This window comes from Pantherophis guttatus, chromosome 4, assembly GCF_059756535.1.
Source record: "Pantherophis guttatus breed Tessera chromosome 4, ASM5975653v1, whole genome shotgun sequence".
Lineage (NCBI taxonomy): Eukaryota > Metazoa > Chordata > Lepidosauria > Squamata > Colubridae > Pantherophis > Pantherophis guttatus.
This window is the reverse complement of record NC_142066.1, coordinates 109,310,617-109,330,456: the sequence shown is the minus strand read 5'-3', so window position 1 is coordinate 109,330,456 and position 19,840 is coordinate 109,310,617. Positions and strand designations below refer to the sequence as shown.

The 19,840-nt window shown below is 34.5% G+C and overlaps 1 protein-coding gene across 3 annotated transcripts in view; it reads right to left on the bottom strand.

Moving 5' to 3' along the window:
• Positions 1-19,840, bottom strand: part of NEK10 (NIMA related kinase 10) — a 213,081-nt gene that overhangs the window by 24,899 nt on the left and 168,342 nt on the right. For all 3 annotated transcript variants that reach the window (XM_034404000.2, XM_060685795.2, XM_060685794.2), the window contains one exon: positions 13,945-14,053. In XM_034404000.2, coding sequence (XP_034259891.1) covers positions 13,945-14,053 — 109 coding nt within the window. The remainder of the gene's footprint in view (positions 1-13,944; positions 14,054-19,840) is intronic.

Here is a 19,840-nt window from a genome sequence, read left to right as displayed (position 1 = left end):
TGAAGAACCTCTATTTCATTTTCCAAAGGCACAATAAACTGGGTTTTTTCTTCCACCTCCTCTTCACTTATATCTTTGTTTGGGATTTGAGTAAAATCCTTCTTAAGAATCCCTTCAATTCTTTCCACGAATGCAGAGGTAAATGATTCTAAAACTTCTTCCAAAAGATCCACAGTCAGCATTTGTGAGCCTTCATCACTTTCAGAAAAGCCAGCCATCATTTTTTTTTCTTAGATATAATTTTTAAATCCTTCTCCTTTTAAAATAAAATCCTCTTCTTTTAAAGAGGGGCTTTCAACACCACATAATACTTTGTATCTAAGTTTTACTTCTCCATGCCCCGTTAGAGTCACATGCCATCTTACTTTTCCTTTCTACCATAGAGATTCAGAGGGAAGTGATAGATTTTGGAGTTAAAGTTTAGTACTTGCAATTTTTGTTTCTCCTGTATTTGCTCTGCCAGCTTTCAAGTCCAAATTTTTTTTTTCCTTAAAATTGAGTTGCTGATGCTGGTGTGGTCGCGACGCCTCGTTCTGCATGAAGCAGACTCGTCCCGGATCCGGATCACTGAAAAACTTTCAGGGAGCTCTCACCCTGCAAACCCCAGGCTTAAAAAGAAAAGGCCTGGGGGTCTAGGGAAGCTCTACCCAAACCCCTCTGCTCTTCTCTCCCACTTTTCCCCAGGGGCGAGTTTCAAGCCGCTAGACAGCTGATTTTTGCTGTTCTAGCGGCTAACGGAATCGCGGGGCTGCAGCTCCCAAAGGAGCGTCCTTCGGCGTTCGCGGAGTCACCCGTTCCCCCTTCAGAAGCGTTTCTAAAGTTAATATAAATAGAAGTGGAGAGGGTGGGCATCCTTGTCTCACCCCTTTTGTTATATCGAATTGTTCTGTAATGTCCTCATTCATAATTACCCTTGCCGTTTGTTTTATATAAATTTTTTCAATCATCTTTTCAAATTTTGTCCTAAATTCCATGAATTTCAATTGGTTTATCATAAATTTCCAGTTCAAATTATTGAATGCTTTTTGGGCATCAAGGAAAACCAGTGAAGCTTGTTTTTCCAAGTGTGTTTCATAGAATTCTAGAGTATTTATTATTGTTCTCATGTTATTTTTAATTTGTCGGCCTGGCAAAAATCCATTTTGATCCAGCTGTATATATTTGTTCAGATTTTTTTTTAATTCTCTCGGCTATGATTGAAGTAAATATCTTGTAATCGGTATTTAGTAATGAGATCAGTCTGTAGTTTTGTATTTGTTGATACAAATACTTATTCTTTGGGAATAAGAGTAATTATTGCTTCTGTCCATGTTTTCGGTATATTTGCCTGTTCCAGAGCCTCATTAAATATTTCCAACATCATCCCTCCCAGCATTTCTTGGATGTTTTTGTATATCTCCACTGGTAGTCCGTCTGGGCCAGGTGTTTTGCTGTTTGTTTTTTCAATGCCATTTCAAATTCTGTCACCGTTATCGTCCTGTTTAATATTTCTTATTGTTCCTCTGTAATTTTATTTAAGCTTGTTCCCTCTATGTAATTTTTTACTTTTTCTTCTACTATATCTTCCTGACAATATAAATTTGAAAAGAACTTTTGAATGATTTTCTTTTTATCCTCCCTTCTATATTGCATTGTCCCATTTTTGTCTTTTAATTGGCATATCATTCTTTTATCTTTATCTTTTTTTAATTTATAAGCTAACCATCTACCGGTTTTGTTTGCATGTTCAAAATAGTTTTGTTTTGACATCTTTATTTTCTGGGCTATTTCCTTTTGAATTGTTAAATTTATTTTATGTTTAATTATATTCCATTCCTCTTTTGATTGTTTATTTTGGGGGTCTTCCTGTAATTTACATTCTGCCTTTTTAAGTTCTTCTTGTAATTTTTCTTGTTGACATTTCCTTTCCTTCTTTTTCCTCACATTATAAGCCATTGTCAATCCTCAGATATATGCTTTTAGTGTCCCAGATGTTTTGTATTGAGGTATCCTCTTTTTTATTTACGCTAAAGAATATATTCAACTCATTTTTTAGCATGTGTTTGTATTCTTTGTCTCTACATATATTTTGATTCATTATCCATCTTTTAAACCTTTTTTGTCCTTTCCATTTTATAATTATTGGATTATGGTCTGCCCACTCATTTACTCCTATTTCTATCTCTTCTAGTCCTGTCCGAATTTCAGCTGTCAACCAGGCCATATCAATCCTGGACCAGGATTGATGTGGGTGTGAATAAAATGTATATTGGCTCTCTTCACTATGCATTTCTCTCCATACATTTCGCAATTTTAATTCTGATGCCATATTAAAGAATTCTTTTGGTAATATATCTTTCTTCTTTTTGTTTTTCTTGTTACTCTTATAAACTTTTTAAATATCCGCTATTGCATTATAATATCCAATTAAACAAATATTATCATATTCTAATTCTATTATTTTGTTATGCACTTTTTAAAAAAATTCGTGTTGATTTTTGTTTCGGGCATATATTACCATTAATAACGATTGTTTTTGTTCAACTTCTAATTCTACCATTAATATTCTACCCTCTTCATCCGAATGAATTAATTTTGATTTTATTCTTTCTTTTACATATATAGCGATTCCTCTTTTTTTTCTTTTTGTATTAATGATGTGTATAATTTCCCTAATTTTGGGTTCTCTAATAATTTTTGATATCCCTTTTTAAGGTGAACTTCTTGTAGACCTATCACGTCCGCTTCAAGCTTTCGTAGTTTAGTAAGTGTGTTCTCTTTCTTTGTGCATTTAAGCCATTTATATTCACAGAGAAGAGTTTTATTGCCTCTTTTTTTTATTCTTTGGTCATTTTCCAACATTGCTTATTGTATATTGTCATACGTTTATTTGTCAAGCATATATAAGATAACAAGTAAAAGTATAAACATAATTTGAATACATGAAAAGAGTAATCTTTTTGATATCTTCTTTTACTTCTCCAATTTAATTCTTAATTACTTTATCGTGTAATTTCGTCTCTTCATGATTATCAGCAATTTTCTCGTGTTTTCATTAATGTTTCCTGTATCATCTGCAACATATTCTGCATACTATTTACTGTCAATTCCGATTTTTCTTTTTCTTTTCCCAGCGTATTTTCTATTGTTCTCTGGTTTGATGGAGAAGCAGCTATAGGTGGAGGATTTGTAGCTGTTTTTTCCCTGTTTTAGTTATAGTTGCCATGTTTGACATTTTTAACACTCGGGTAAAATTGTTCCACAATATCATACAATCAATGATCTCAAATTACACACACACACACACACACACACACACACACACACACACACGTATTCCTATATTTCTTATTTATTATATCCACGCTCTTCAGAAGAGATCTCTCTTATTATCTTTATTTAATATAATATTAATTTGTATTTTCTATATGTTGACTTACTCTATGATTATATATTACACAATATAATTATTAATAATATATATTTATCTTACAATCTTAATACTTATGTTTATATTTATCCTTATATAAGTTTGTAAATCACTTTAATTCATTCACTTAATCTATTCATTACTTCATTAATCATTTACAATCTTTTATATTTCACTTTCTCAGTAACAATAACTAAATATGATTTACTTTTTCTTACTTTCACTATATATATATGTTTTATTCTTCCTCAGTCATTTCTTTCTATTGTTTAATCTCTAGTTGTAAATATATACAGCAATATTGCATCAGTATCCTTGAATCCTTTGGCTCTACCCATGTCCATCTATTATCTTCTCTTCTTTCTTCTTTCTGTGCCTCTATATTTTCAATATTACAGTTCCACAGTTGCAATTATATTTCCAGTCACAAATCGCTGTTAAAGTTTTTTCCAAGTTTATAAATCCCTTCGAATAACCTCCAATTTACTATCCTCTTTGTTTCCACTCTTTTCTCCGCTCACCACTCTCCATTTCTTTCCATCTTAGCGGTCTTATCTCCATTCCTGTTATTCCTCTCGTTCTATTAAGTTCACTTTTCGGGATCTTTCACACTAACCTCTTTTCCAATCCGTCTCTTCGTTCTACGCTCTAGTTCCTTTTAGTCGCCGCTTTTCCGGGCCTTTTTCGCCCTTCTCCTCAGTGTCTCTCTCCTCCCTCCGATTCAGCAAAACTTCACCTTTCCTCCTTCCGGGGTCTCCTTGACCACCATATGAAACTATCTTTTTCAACTCTCCGCTTCCACACTATACGACCGCCATCACTCCTGGTCTGCCTTAAAGGCCGACTCTTTCTCCGTTGGATTTAAGAGGTTTGTCTTTATCCCCCCGGTCAATTGCTTTTTGTCCGGGGTCTTCAGACCTTCCTCTTTTGTTTCCTGATCTCTACGGGATCGGAACTGCCCATAAAAAGCTCCTAGAGAAGAATATTCGAGATTTCGGGGATGGCGTTTTGTTCCCTCTCCCGCTTCACGAACACGTAACCGCCGGAAGTTTCCTTGGTTATTCTTTTGTTCATCTCAAAGTAGATTAATCCCATTTATATTAGACAGTGATTATTGTAAATGAAACTGCACGCAAAATTATACAAAAGCTACTTGTATATAGAGCAAGAAAGGTTTTCTACTTTCCTATGTAAAGCTGTGCAAGCTGAAGGATTTAAATGCCATACTTTAAGAAAAAGATTATATCTCCCTTGAACTGAGCTCAACTTCTGGTGAGCTCATAAATATTTGCATATTCCTGACAAGAAAAATATGGATATTGTTTGATATTATTTTTCTGGGATTTTTTTAAAATTTTCCAAATCTAATCTATTTCCTGATAGTTTTCCATTGAAGTACTAAGCAGATCTGATTCTGCTTAGCTTTTTGAGGTTAATCTAGATAAGTTATAGAACATAGAACAATAGTTGGGAGGGACCTTAGAGGTTTTACTACAACCCCTGCTCGAGCAGGAGATCCTATACCATTTCAGATAAATAGTGTCCAGTCTCTTTTTTAAAGCCTCCAGTGATGGAGCACCCACAATTTTTGAAGGCAAGCTATTCCAATCATTGATTTTTCTCTCCTTTAGGAAATTTCTCCTTAGTTCTAGGTTGCTTCTCTCCTTGGTTAGTTTCCATTCATTGCTTCTTTTCTTGCCTTTGGTGCTTTGGAAAATAGTTTGACCCTCACATCTTTATAGGAGCCACCCAAATATTGAAACACAGCTATCATGTTTCCCCTAGTCCTTATTTTCATTAAATCAGACATACCCAATTCCTGTAACCATTCTTTGTATGTTTTACCCTCTAGCCTCCTAATCATTCTTACTGCTCTTTTCTACACTCTTTCCAGCATCTCAACATCTTTTTAATATTGTGGTGAATAGAACTGGATGCAGTATGCCAAGTGTTGTCTTACTAAGGCTTTGTAAAGCGGTATTAGAATTTCACATCTTGACTTCCGGTTTGCTTCTTGCCGCCGCCAGACGATCCCTTCGGATTGCCGCCCCATTGCCTGTAAAGAGCCGCCTTTACAACTGAAAGGCGGCTCGAAAAAACTCCATTTCCATGTGGAAATGGAGATAGAGCCGGCGGGGGCAGGTAGAGCTTTCTGCATAGCCCCAAAAGTTTTTTTTTTACTTTTGGGGACGAAGCAGACGAAGCTCCCTATTTCCCCCGCTGCCGCTCCGGGCTTTGGGAGACCTCTGCCCATGCAGAGCTAGGCGACAAGAACAAGCCTACAAAAATTAACAGAACAATTAAAAAGGAGATGAGTTGGACCTGTGACCCTGAATCGCAAGTATTTTATTCATTTTACAACAGTTATTGAAGAAGGAAAGGGAAAAGGAAAAAAAAAGAACTTTTAAAAATGGCGACTGCCGAGGCTTGAGAAGGGGCTGAAAGGGAGAGTCCTTTCGTTTTCCATTAAGATACAAAGTAGCGGAATAAATACTTCTGGCTACACTTAAGATAAAGCTCTAGTTTTGTGTTTTTCTCTTCCTGGAGATCTGATATTGATCTTGGTTGGAAAGAAGTCCTTTTTTTCTTCTTTGCCTCTCTTTTTTTTAAAAAAAAATAGTTTGTCTGTGTGGAAATATGGCATTAAAGCTTGCAAAGCTGGACAAACAAGCTGTGGGGGGGGGATTCCCCCATTAATAAATTACGTGAACAAGTTTTAAAGCTCCAGTCTCAGAAAACTGATTTTAATATAATTGAATTTCTTTTGGAGGAGATTGTAAGAAGGGATGAGATTGTGAATCAGAACTTTGAAAAATTTAAGCAGGAAATTAAAGAAATAGTACAATTAAAGTTTGATACTCTGGATCGAAAGATTATAAAAATGGCTAATGGCTTTTCAGAATTTATGATCAAGTTGGATGCAAATACTAACTTATTAGAGTCTAAAGTGGAAGAAATTGAGGACAATTTGGACAATAGAATACAAAAAATTGAAAATGATTTGACAAACACTCAAGACAATAGCTCAGAAGAAAAACCTAAAATGGAGGCTGATCAAAAGACTTGTAATGTAGAAAACATGCAACAACGGATTGAAAGAGAAGTTTTAATGATGCAATATAATTTTACTGAATATGCGATTAGACTGAGAGGGTTGCAGGAAAATAACAGAGTTGATTTAAGGAAAATATCTTCTGAAATTCTGGCTGGGATCTTAAAGGTTCAACCTGAGGAAGTATTTTGCAGGATTGACAGAGTTTATAGAATAAACTCCTGGATTGCAAAGCAAAGGCAATTGCCTAGAGATGTGGTGATTTATTTTACAGATAAAGAAATTAGAAATAATATTCTGCAAAATTCCTTCAACTCTACTTTGCAATTGTTTGGAAGAAAGATTTGGATCTACAAAGAGCTCCCCCCCAAGATGTTAACGGAAAGGAAGAAATTTGGTTTTCTGGTGACTGAGCTAAAAAAAAGAAATATTCTATTCAGGTGGGATGCCCCAGTTGGTATAATATTGAGATATCAAGGAGAAAGATACCAACTAAATACTGTTGAAAAAGCGGAAGAATTTTATCAAAAAACTTTGAAAATGAACTTAACATCTTTAGGCACAATACAGGATAAGCAGAAGGAGTTGGAAATAAAGGGAAAACATCGAATTACAGAGGCTGTGGTGGACAAATTGCCTTTGGATTCTTTAGACACCTCAGCTGGATTATCTACAAATATGAGAGAAGTGGCATCGGACTCTAACGTGATGATTCATCAAATCACAGACAAGTATGGAGCAAAAAAGAAATATGAGACACAAAAACAAAACCAACAAGATCAAGTTATAAAGCAGAATGAAAACCGATCAGTTGATATACAACTTGTAGAAAGGAAACTAGGATGGAGATCAAACCCACAAAAAGAAAAGAAAAAAAGAAATAGGTCTCACAAAAATAAAAACTTCTAAATTAAGCAACAGTGAAGCCAGCTATTTTTTTAAAAAATGAATGAATATATGAAAAGAGAGTTGAGGCGAAGTATTGGTTAATATTATCCTGAGGAGAGTGACAGACCTCTGCAATGCCGTAATTTTAGGATGAGAAAAGAGCCTTAAATTGTTGAATTGGAATTATCTATTTTGGTTTTCTTTTTTTTATTGATAAATATATTATATTCATCTTGAGCTATAAGGCAAGAGAGCTATGCTGGGGCATGCAGAAGATCTGGTTGTTACCCAATATGATGATGGGAATTAATAATCCTGATGAAAGCCACAATTACAACTATATGGAATATAATTATAATGTCACTCGGGTGGTTGTTTTTTTTTCTTTTATATACATATGAGGATATTCATTACTGATGGGGGCAGATGATGATGGAGGATTTTGAACAAACTGTTGCACCAGGATGCTATGTTACCCTAATATGGATGATGGACTCAACAATCCAGTGGAAAGATATCAAAGAAGATATTATATGGATTATAAATTTAAAGTCATTGATTTTTTCTATATAACGGAATATATTTTTTTTAACAGGGCGGGCAGTGGCTTAAAGACATTAAGAATGGTTGTGCATGGCAATTTTGTAGGAAAGTGGGTGGAAATAGGTTAGTTTACTGATTGTTTAGTTTAAGAAAAGGGATGTTTAAGTGATATATTTAGGGGAGTGGAGAAAATGGATAGAATTGAATAAATGTTAAATTAGGATTTATGGGGAAGGCTGCTTTGAAATGCTATATTAATATACACAAAAGATTAAATGTTAAAGTAGGATTTATTATATAGTTTTAAAGTGGAAGGTTGTTTTGAAATGTTGTAATAATATACAGATAAAAGTATGGGGGAGGAGAAAAAGGGCAGATTATTGCTAAATTGGGAGTTATAATAATATTATGTTAAATTAGAAGTTTTCATACAATGTTATAGTTGAATGTTTTTTTGAAATGTATGGTAAAAGGGGGAAGTAATAATATTAATATTATTAGTAAGTAAGGGTCAGTATTTAGAGGAGGGAGTAAGGGGATGGTAAAATATTATATAATCTGCTATGAATTAGGTTTTTGTTGTGAAGAAGTCTCAGGGGGGGATGGGTGGTGAGGGGGGGTTAGGGAGGAGGGGGGAGAAAAATGGGGGGGAAATTTGTATTTGAAAACTTTTTCAATAAAAAAAAAGAATTTCACATCTTTAAAATATTCCTAAAAACCAAGTTTAAACGGTACATTTTAACATTGCTCTAAAAGCTAAGAGAATGGAGAGTCAATCATACTGTTCTGAAAGGAAAGCATCTCACAAGAAAACAATCTGAAGAAAACTCTTTGCTCTTTCAGGGCTGGTGACTCCTGAAAGTCCCCTAGACTCTAACTGTGCAAGATTCTTGTTCAAGACAAAAGTTAACATGATACTTGAACACAGAAAGCAACTATAAACAGGAGAGGCCTTTCTGCTATTTTTCTTATCTCCCACAGGTGCAATAAAATGCTGGGTCAGCACATTTAGTTTATATATATATATATATATATATATATATATATATATATATATATATATATATATATATATATATATATATATATATATTTCTTTTGATTCATAGGTATAAATGTGCGATATTTTTGCAATCAGGGTTTTTTCCTATGTTGAAAGATGTTAAAATGGCCATGGTGGGATGAAATCTCTATTCATCACTTTCAGACCTGTCAGAAATTTTATGTTGTTTCTTCTGTGACTTATGGGAGACTGGGATAGCACTATTTCGGCCTTTTTAGGCCTCTTCAGCCAGACACACCCATATTTTGTGACTCCTCCATGTAGAGGTCAAATATTTATTTCTTTTGATTCATAGGTATAAATGTGCGATATTTTTGCAATCAGGGTTTTTTCCTATGTTGAAAGATGTTAAAATGGCCATGGTGGGATGAAATCTCTATTCATCACTTTCAGACCTGTCAGAAATTTTATGTTGTTTCTTCTGTGACTTATGGGAGACTGGGATAGCACTGAGAGACTAAGCTGAGCACAACCAAGCCCGCACCCAAACAGAACACACCCCCAGCCAATCAGAGCACAACCAACCCCCCATCCAATCAGAGCACAGCCAAGTCCCCACCCAATCAGCTCACACCCCCACTAGCAGTTAAAAGGAAGAGACAGCTGCGATCTCACATTGCTCCTGGAAGCACGAAGCCGAGAACACCAGCCTGAAGATGACGAATGAGACTTCGTCGAAACGTCGCCAAGAAACCTTCAATTTTACGTGGGAGAAGACCCGAATAACCAAAGACCTACATACAAACACCCGCGAAAACCTGAGAATATATATATATATATATATATATATATATATATATATATATATGTGTGTGTGTGTGTGTGTGTGTGTGTATGTATGTATGTATGTATGTATATGTATGTGTATGTGTATGTGTATGTATATGTATATGTGTATATATATATATATATATGTATGTATGTATGTATGTATGTATGTATGTGTGTGTGTATATATATATATATATATATATATATATATATATATATATATATATATATATATATATATTGTATGTATGTATGTGTGCGTCCACAGAACCTTTCAAATTGTAAACTGCCCTGAATAGCTGTTGTATCAGTAACATGGGCAGCATAAAAATTACATTAACTAACTTAAACAGGTTCATAATAAACAGTGTTTGTTTTCTGGTGTTTCCAACTGAGATATTTCTCTGCTCTTGATGTTTGAAAGTATTCCTCATAACATTATGCATTTAATAGTTGTTTATGTTGCTACATTTTATACTTTTACCTACTCATTATGTATTTTTCATAAATGCTCCAGATTGCATCCCATCTTTCACAACACTGCAGTTATTTTCCTTGCCTTTCATTTTTTTTCTGTGGCAATTTTTGCCAAGAAGCAGGCTGGTTTGTCCTTGTCCAACATTTTTTTTTTCATATTAAACTTCTGTTACTCCATTCTGACATCTATTTAAGCTTTTTAACATCCAATCTGATTATATTACTGTAATTTTTGTGTTTATATAACTCTGATTAGCCTAATACTAAGCTCTAATGCTTTGTAAAGGATGCTTTGAGAAGGAACTGCACAGAAAGTGACTATTTTTCTTTATGTATGAAAGTGACTGCTGATCGCTAGTGTATAAAAATAGGATTTTATGATGTTTATTTTTGTATTTTTATTATTGGTATTTATTTACAACACATATATGCTGCCCTCTGATATAGTTCCTGCAGTGATTTATATAAGAAGAAATACTTTATGTATAAAATAAAGCAATAAAATGTTTAATCAAAAGCAATATGAAATATGAGCAAAAAAGCTTCTCAGATTCCTTAAATGAATACATATAGTAAAGGTTAATCCCAGCACCATGCCACACTATGTTCAGAGATGGAGTTACTGCTGAGGGAAATGGCATGCTGACACAGTGAGGTGTTTTTTTCTCTCTGCCAACAAACATCTGACCCTGCTTCCAAAACCGACTCTTTGGTAGTATGGGCTCCCTAGATTTAGAGTAACTAGGACTCACCATGACAATTCCCGGATGACCATATACATGCCTGAGAAGACAAATCTAGATGATTGCAACTGATTGTAGCCAGAGATTTGAGTCTCCATCTTTTCTTTCAACACATCTTTGTTTTTAATATCATTTTTTGAAGATTAATTGTTAATAGCCTGGCTGAATGCTTATTTGGATATCTCTTTTGCTTCTTTGTAAACTTTCATCAACTTATTTCAGAGTTTTCAAATACTTTCTCTTTTGCACAAGAAAGCAGCATGAGAGGTTTCTGGGCTTTTTGTTTGTTTGTTTTTTTGCATTGAAAGTGATTTAATCTAATTTATACCAGATTTTTTACTCTAGGGATTTTGTATTTTACTAATTTTTCTAAAATAACTCCTTTGCTTCATTTTATTTTTGTATCTATTCTTGTCTTTTTATTTTAAAGGTGGGATGGGAACTCCCTCCCCCCCCTTTTTTTATTCTCTCCTGTAGAATCTTTGTTTTAGCTTCCTCTGTTAATTTGTTATGGAACATCTACCCTTTTTTACCTTGAAAAAGAATTGTTTACATTCTGTTTTGAATGTTTGATTATAAAAGAGATTTGAATTATATTAAGCCCAAAGCAATAATAAATTAAGAACTTTGAATATTATAATATTATGCATTAATCAAGGAGAGAAGGTACCTAGAACTAAGGAGAGATTTCCTGACGCAACAATTAATCAGTGAAATGACTTGTCTCCAGAAGTTGTGGATGCTCCAATACTGGAAGATTTTAAGAAGAGATTGGACAACATTTGGCTTAAATGCTATAAAGTTTCCTGCCTGAGCAGGGGTTGGATTAGAAGACCTCCAATGTCTCTTCCAACTCTGTTATATGTTCTACAATGCCCCCCCTGCCCCCTGTCAAAGAAGATATAAAAGAGAGATGGGACTCAAATAAGTTTAACATTAAAGTCTTCTTGAAAATTTTTGAAAAAAAATGTTTGCCAACTTACAAGTTTTAAATGGAAAATTAGATAAAAGATTTGTGAATTTGTCACACATTTCAAATCATCCTAAAGAAGACATCCAGAAACAGGCAACAATAAATAAATCAGTTGTACAATTGGATGGATTGGAATTCATGATTAACAGATTTGCCTGAAACCTGAAGATTTGCTAAGGGTGCTAAAGGAGGTATTAATGAATAGAACTTCCTTAGGAAAGTTCATGAAGTCAGTGGAATAAAACCATCACGTTTAACTAGAAGACAGCCGTCAAGACACATGGTGTTGCAATTTAAAGGAAAAGTTCAAATTCTAAAGAAGTGTTTTACTAAAGAAGTGTTATGGAGATATCTTCAATAGAGACCTATGTTTTTGGGGAGTGAGAAGCAGCTGCTTGGAAAGATTCCATTTATAATTTTAAAGAAAAGCAAAGATGATAAACTAGAAGGAGTTGTTTTTATTTTATTTTATGACAGTGAGAACAATCAACCAATGGAACAGCTTGCGTTCGGAAGTTGTGGGAGCTTCATCACTGGAAGCTTTCAAGAAGAGATTGGACTTCCATTTGTCAGAAATGGTGTAGGGTCTCCTGCTTGGGTGGAAAATTGCACTAGATGACCTACAAGGTCCCTTCCAACTCTGTTATTCTAATCTAGACCAAGATCCAAATGTTGAAGGATAGTAGAAGTCAATTCTCTGGGTGATGAACTATCTTCCCCAGCATTACTTTCTGGAGATGTCCTGACATGAAGGTTCACAACCACAACAGAACACACTCGAGGGGTATGTGTCTGTAATTTTTCACTAACCTGCTTTTCTCCAGCCTCTCTTCTGCACATGGACCCCAGAAAAAGTTGAGCCACCGGGCCTGGTGGCTCAGCAGACTAAAAGCATTGTGATTAACACCATCTGTCTGCAATTACTGTAAGTTCGAATCTCACCAGGCTCAAGGTTGACTCAGCCTTCCATCCTTTCTAAGGCAGGTAAAATGAGGACCCAGTTTGTGGTGGCAATAGGCTGACTTTGTATAATTATACAAAAGTATGAAGGCTATTGCTTAACGCATTGTAAGCCGCCCTGAGTCTCCGGAGAAGGGCGGCATATAAATCAAATTAAAAAAAAAAAAAAGTTCAGGATCCCAAGAGGAGAAGTTGCTCCTCACTGAAATAATGACTATCTGGACCTTTGAGACCTTTGATGCTCTTTCTCCAGTTACTGACTTTGATGTAGACATCAGATTGAAGCCATATGCAAAGGATCTTGTATTATTATCTATCAATGGTATTTAATCCTGGATAGATCAGAGACAATGGCTGCAGTGGGTTTATAAGAAACTAGAGGCTATTGCTACAAGTTAAAAACAATAATAAATTGTTAACAGAAGACTTTGAAGTTTAGCTTTGATGTTGGGACTGTTTTTTTTTATAATGGATATGTGATAGGTCAAATTGGTTGACTGATAATAGATTACTATATTTGTGGTATTTTTAATGTTATTTAGCAATTCTTCAAATGAAAATGAATAAATTCATAACTTGTGGGCCTGTTTTGCGGGGGAGGGGGGGGGAGGGGGGGAAGAGAACAATTATTATTGCTGAAATATATTTATCAGTATTCAACCAAGGGGGACATTTTATGTGTATGTTTAATATTTTGTTCTATAAACTTTTTTTGGTCTTTATTTTTATCTTGTATTTTTTTCTTTTTCTTGTTTGATGCTGTATTTTAAAAAAAGAGAAAAAATGGAATTAGTGCTGCTGACAAAATATAAACTAATCAACACACATATATGTGCTTTATTTTCAAATTAAATGATTTAAAATGGGATATTACTGTCAGACCTTTGATTATTATGGTAAACTGCAGCTGCTATATAGAGGGTAGAAAAAAAATACTGCCTTGGTCCACAGAAGACACTTGAACCCCTGTTGGTCTAAATGAGCTTTTATTAATAATTATTAATATTTTCTTGGTATTATCAACATAAATAACTACTAAACAATGTGATTTTTTGCTAGACTTACCAGGTCTGTCATCTAGGACTAAAGTACTGCCACTTGAAGAGTGAAGCAACAAATGACAATCTGAAGTCAAAAAATTAGGTTCAATCAGTTCTGGGGAACCTTGAAGTACCTAAAAAAAGATCAAACACAAATTAAAACTTTATTTTCTCCATTTCATAAATGTTTTACCAGACAATAATTAGCACTAGAGATCTGTTCTAAAATGGAAGTCAAGTTGCACATACTGTACATAATAAAAATAATTTGAATTCTACCATAGACATGATATCGTTTAACTCCAAGCATAACACAATTCTGCTGAATGACCAACAACGTAAATTCCATACAGCTTCATGCTAGATTAGTGGAATTGTTCTGATTTAGGAAGAGTGACCATTTTAACAATGTTTCTCTTTACAAGATTTTAACAAGAGCCACAAATATCCTCCTCATGTAATAAAACTGTAAATTCTCCTTTGCACAGATGCTTGCACAAAGCATAGTATTCTGTCTCTCAAAAGAAATAGCGTTAACTAATAAAAAAAGAATCCAAAGATTCTGGAGTTCACACCTGCCTTAGACAGATTGCCAGAGAATGGGGGTCAGGACCGAGTTCAAAATGATCAAATGGTAAATACAAAATAATGCATAATTTGCATAGAGAGATTCTCTATTCCATTTTTAATACAGGTTTATTTATCTAATCTTCAAATGGAAAAATATGATTTTAAATTTGTTTATTTATATTTATTAATGAAATTTTTATGCTACTCATCTAACTGACCGAAGCAACTCTGGGTGGCTTACAATGTAATAATATACATTATTACATTTCAATTTCAAATCTTTATTGTCAGTGCACAACATGCACAAACCATGAGATTGGTGGAACTCCCTCAGTGTACCCCCCCAACACAATACAACTCACAGTGAAGACAGAAAAATCCCTAACCCAATAAATTATATTAACAAAACACCCAGTCCTATTGTACCATATATTACATTATTACATATTAAAATAATATATATTTTATAAATATAATATATAAAATTAAAATTAACAAGAAGCAGATAAAAAACTATTAACCTAGAGTATGAACGATACAGAGGTGGAATCTTCTCTATCGCTCATAGCAATCTCCAGCATGGAGCATATCCATTAAGATCCCAAGCCAATAAGCAGAGCCAGGTTCTAAGACCCTTTCCAAAAGGAGATGTGGCAGATTGCACCTTTGGTGGCAAGCTATTCCAAAGTAGGGGACATGGTAGAAAGGACTTTCTCAACCCTGCCAGCCAAAATTCTTTGAATGATGGGGTCTGCAGCATGGTCCTTCTGCCAGAGTGAATGGGGTGAACAATCCAGTTGTGATGAGATGGTTCTGCAGATAACCTGGTACCATGCCATGAAGAATTTAAAGGTGGCGATCAACACTTTGAATTAGACCCAGAAGCAAACTGGTAGCCAATGTAGCTTGCATAACAGTGCTGTTTCATGTGCCACCCTAAGGGCCTCTAATAGTGATTATGCCACTACCTTCTATACCAATTGTAGCTCCCTAATATTTCTCAAGGGTAGCCTCATGTAGAGCGCAATGCAGCAGTCTAAATGAGAGATGACCAAAGCATGACTCAGCACAGGACTTCATGATTCAAGAAAGGGTGCAGCTGATGCACAATACTATGCTGCATGAAAACTTTCCTTTGGAATCCACGCAGATTCCTCAATTTCTGAGGATGGATCATTTGAATGGGTCCCATCTCCCTGCAAGGGGCGAGGGCACTATAACCATGACAGAAGGGATAATACCAAATCACCCTCCATATCACATTGACACTGATTTGACAAGATCATATCCAGAGTGTGACCATTGTCCAAGTCAGGCCATGGATGACCTGAGATAGATCCATAACAATGGTGATGATCCAAAAACTGTAAGCCACTTCTCAGACCATCCTCAAGGATGACAGATTGAAGTCCCTCAGAACAATGAGTTTGGAGAAATCCACTACCCAAATCCAAGATAGCCTCCAGCAAACACAGGCAGAAAAGTTGCTATGCATTAGGGAGACTGGTACAGCAGCAACAGTCCCAACTGATCCTGTGAGTCCAGCTTCAGGAACAGGGATTCACATCCAGAAATTCAAGGACCATGGCCCATTATTCATAAGAGATTTCTGAATGGCAACTACTACTCCCCTTCCCTGAGGTCTCTGCTGGGGCCAAAACGTAATTCTTGCTGGACATACCACCAAGAGGGAAACTTCCCCCTCTGGTGACAGCCAAGTCTTGGTGATACACATAGATATGTGTATCACATAAATTAGCTTGCTCCTCCCTAATAAGGTGACAAATAAGGGACCCTGATATTAACCAACCAATCAGCAGCAACCAGAACCTAGGCCTATGATAGTTTGCTGTGTAGGATCTGGACCTTACCTTAGAGAGCCAGAACAAGTTTCAACTTTGTTAGGGTTTCAGAATATTAAATTGTGGGTTAGTAAAAAAATATGAATTACAAATATTACTTAAAATTTCAAATATACAGTATTCAGAAACTGAACAGATTTAGAAACTATAATTATCCTATGTAAAACAAACCTTGGGGGAAAAGAAATAAATAGGTCAAAATTGAATTATTTAGAAATTTCCACAGCAAAAATAAAAAACTAACATTTTAAAAATGATCTTAAAAGTCAAAACAGGAAAAGCAAATAAATGCCTAATTTTTCTTAAACTTATCCTGAAATTTTGATTATTTATTTAATATTTGTTTGTTTGTTTATTAAATTTTTATGCTGCCTATTTCTCCTGTCAGGTGACTCTGGGCATTCTAGAAGGATCAGATGAAAAATAATCACATCTAAATATGCAAAGCTAAATAATGAATAGAGAGTAGCAAAGCTCATGAAACTCAAATTCTGACAACCAAACAGGAGGACCAGGAAGGTTTACTCTTTCTCAGATGAGCTTTTAAAGGAGAAGGAGGTGTTCTAATTTGTGTCCTTTTGCCTTCCATGCCTGATGATGGCTGGTTTCCTGGGTAAAAAATGTGTCCCATCTGGAGAAATGTTAGAAAATCAATGCTGGAAAATCAGAAAGAAACAGCAACATATGTAAATGTGAATTAAAATATTTAGGCAAATGATTTTAAGAATTCAACTGAACCATTCCCCCTGTATCATATTTAATTTTGTCTATACTATGTGGCTATGTATTTCTTCCTGGAAGATTAGCAGTGAGTTTAAGACTGAAAATATTAGCTTCTTAGTATTGATTTATGTTTAGAAACGTATTTTCTTCTGAGACCAGTAGTGTTACAGGATCTAGAATGCATGCAATAGAAAGGCAAAAACTCTGAGTCCAGGGTAAGTTTCCCTATCTCTTTCCACTTTATAAAGATAGAGGCAGATTTTTTTCAGTAAAAAAATGGGTATTGGCATTATTCATGAGACTGTAGGATGGAAAGAAAAAGTTCAGAGATTCTTTCCTGAGGGAAGAACTCAGCATAACACACATCTGAATATGAAAATAATTCAAATTAAAAGAGGACTAACCTGTGTTAAGAAAAAAATCAAGAGTGAAAACTTGGCTATATACTTCACAAGAAGCTGTAGATTAGAAATACTTCCAAATTTTTTCTATATGAAGTCATATAATAACTCTTTTTCTCCTTTATATTTGGCATGCAATAGCAATAATTTCAAACAGCAGCCAAGAAAATCACACATAGATCTTCAGAAGAAATGCACTGAATTCAAAAAAGCTACTGGTCTAAAGAATGGATAACTTTGAGAAATTCTAGATTATTGAATTTGGAGGGACACAATTTGTTGATGGAGTGGCATGCCTTTTTATGGTACAAAGGCACAAAAATACAAGGGTATTTTAGAAGACATCAAATACGTGAAGCTTTATGGTTGAATTGGGAGAAAGTCAAAAAATACCATTATTTGAAGATTCCAACCTGGATATCTACAACTGAAGCTTTTTCATATCCAGTAATACTCAAAAGGGAACAAATTATTAGATATAGTGAATTGTTGGATGAAAAGGGTGAATTTAAATTAAAGCAGGAATTAGAAGACCAGGGATATAAGATAGATTGGTTTTCATATATGCAAAGATCTCAAACAAGAAGGTTTTTATAATGTCTTGACTAATTTAGATAAAATTTTAATGGGCTCTGATGATCATATAATTAAAAAGTTGTATGGATATTTGTTAGAAGTAAAATTGGAAGAAGAACAAGTTAAAGAAACAATGATAGTGTGGGAGAAAAATTTTGGTTACGGTATTGATTTAGACAAATGGCAAAAATTGTGGTCACATAATTATAAAATGACAATGTCTACAGCTTATAAGGAGAATTTGTATAAGATGTTTTACAGGTGGCATTTACCCCCGAGACGAGAATAGCCAGAATGTTCCAGAATAAATCGGAGAAGTATTGGAAGTGTCATCAGACTCCAGGTCCTGTTACCACATGTGGTGGACATGTGGAGATGCAAAGAGATATTGGACTAAGATACAAACGTGGTTGGAAAAAATGACTAAGAGACATATTAGTTTTAAACCAGAGATATTTTTATTAGGGATCTTACCAGAGATATATAATAAAGAATTGCAATATTTAATTGTGAACCTTTTAACAGCAGCTAGAATTGTATTTGCAAAAAAAAGGGAAGGAGAAAGGACGCTTACTGATGAAGAAATTATTAAGAAAATGATGGACTGTGCTGAAATGAGTAAATTGACATTTGAAATAAGAAAGCAGGAAGATAAACAATATTATTTGATATGGGATTTATTTTATCAATGGATGGACAATAAGACATGGAGATAAATATATAATATGTGGATGTTGAGATAAATTAAGTGGAATATTTCTTATGAAAATAAGCTTTGGATGTATAGTGATATTTTGAAGAGAAGAGGGAGCACAAAAGGATATTAACCAATCGATACACTCACTGTAATTATTTGGGAATGATGATGTTTTTATGTTTTATTTTTGTTTTAAAATAAAATCTTTGTGAAAAAAAAAGCTACTGGTGACGGATGGCAAATTAACATTCTAAGGAAAGTGGAAGGCATTATGATGAAAGGCAGATAGGTGTTGGAGCTTGGACTGCTGAAAATTCTCTCCTGATCAAGAAGAGATTTTAAGAATACATTGTATGTAGCTCCTTCCTTCTTTCCTTCCTTCCTTCCTTCCTTCCTTCCTTCCTTCCTTCCTTCCTTCCTTCCTTCCTTCCTTCCTTCCTTCCTTCCTTCCTTCCTTCCTTCCTTCCTTCCTTCCTTCCTTCTTTCCTTCCCTTCCCTTCCCTTCCCTTCCCTCCCTTCCTTCTTTCCTTCCTTGTAAGTAGATGGCAGAAACATATGTTTTAGTAGTCTTTTGGAAACAACTGGGAGTTGTGATATTCCATTGAGTTCAGAGCTATTAATGTAGCCTTTTATGAACTCAAGGTCAACCAACCTCATCTTTTAAAATCACTTTGGAGTTTACTTTTTAAAAACTCTTTGTTAAAGTTTGAAAGTTCGCAAAACCACAAGTCTGGTTTTATTTGCTGGGTGAGTCCTCCTTCAATTTAAGAAAAAAAATAAAGTTTTGTTAATTTTCTTTTTGGAATATACAACAAAACTTTGATTACAGTGTTGATTTAAAAAGTTTTAAATGAATTAAAAGTTCAAATAGATTTAATTAAAATAAGATTCAGAAATTAATTAAAAGGATCTTTTCTCATTCGAAAATTCCTTTTGTTTATATTTTAATTTTGAAGTATGCTATCAGATGGTTACGTTAAAAGAAATGATGGATAAGCGAGTGCAGGAGCTTTTGAGCTATTTAACTCTGTAGTGGATTAGGAGGTGTTAATGAAGAAGAAAAAACCTTAGTGAATAAAACTGAAATAGATT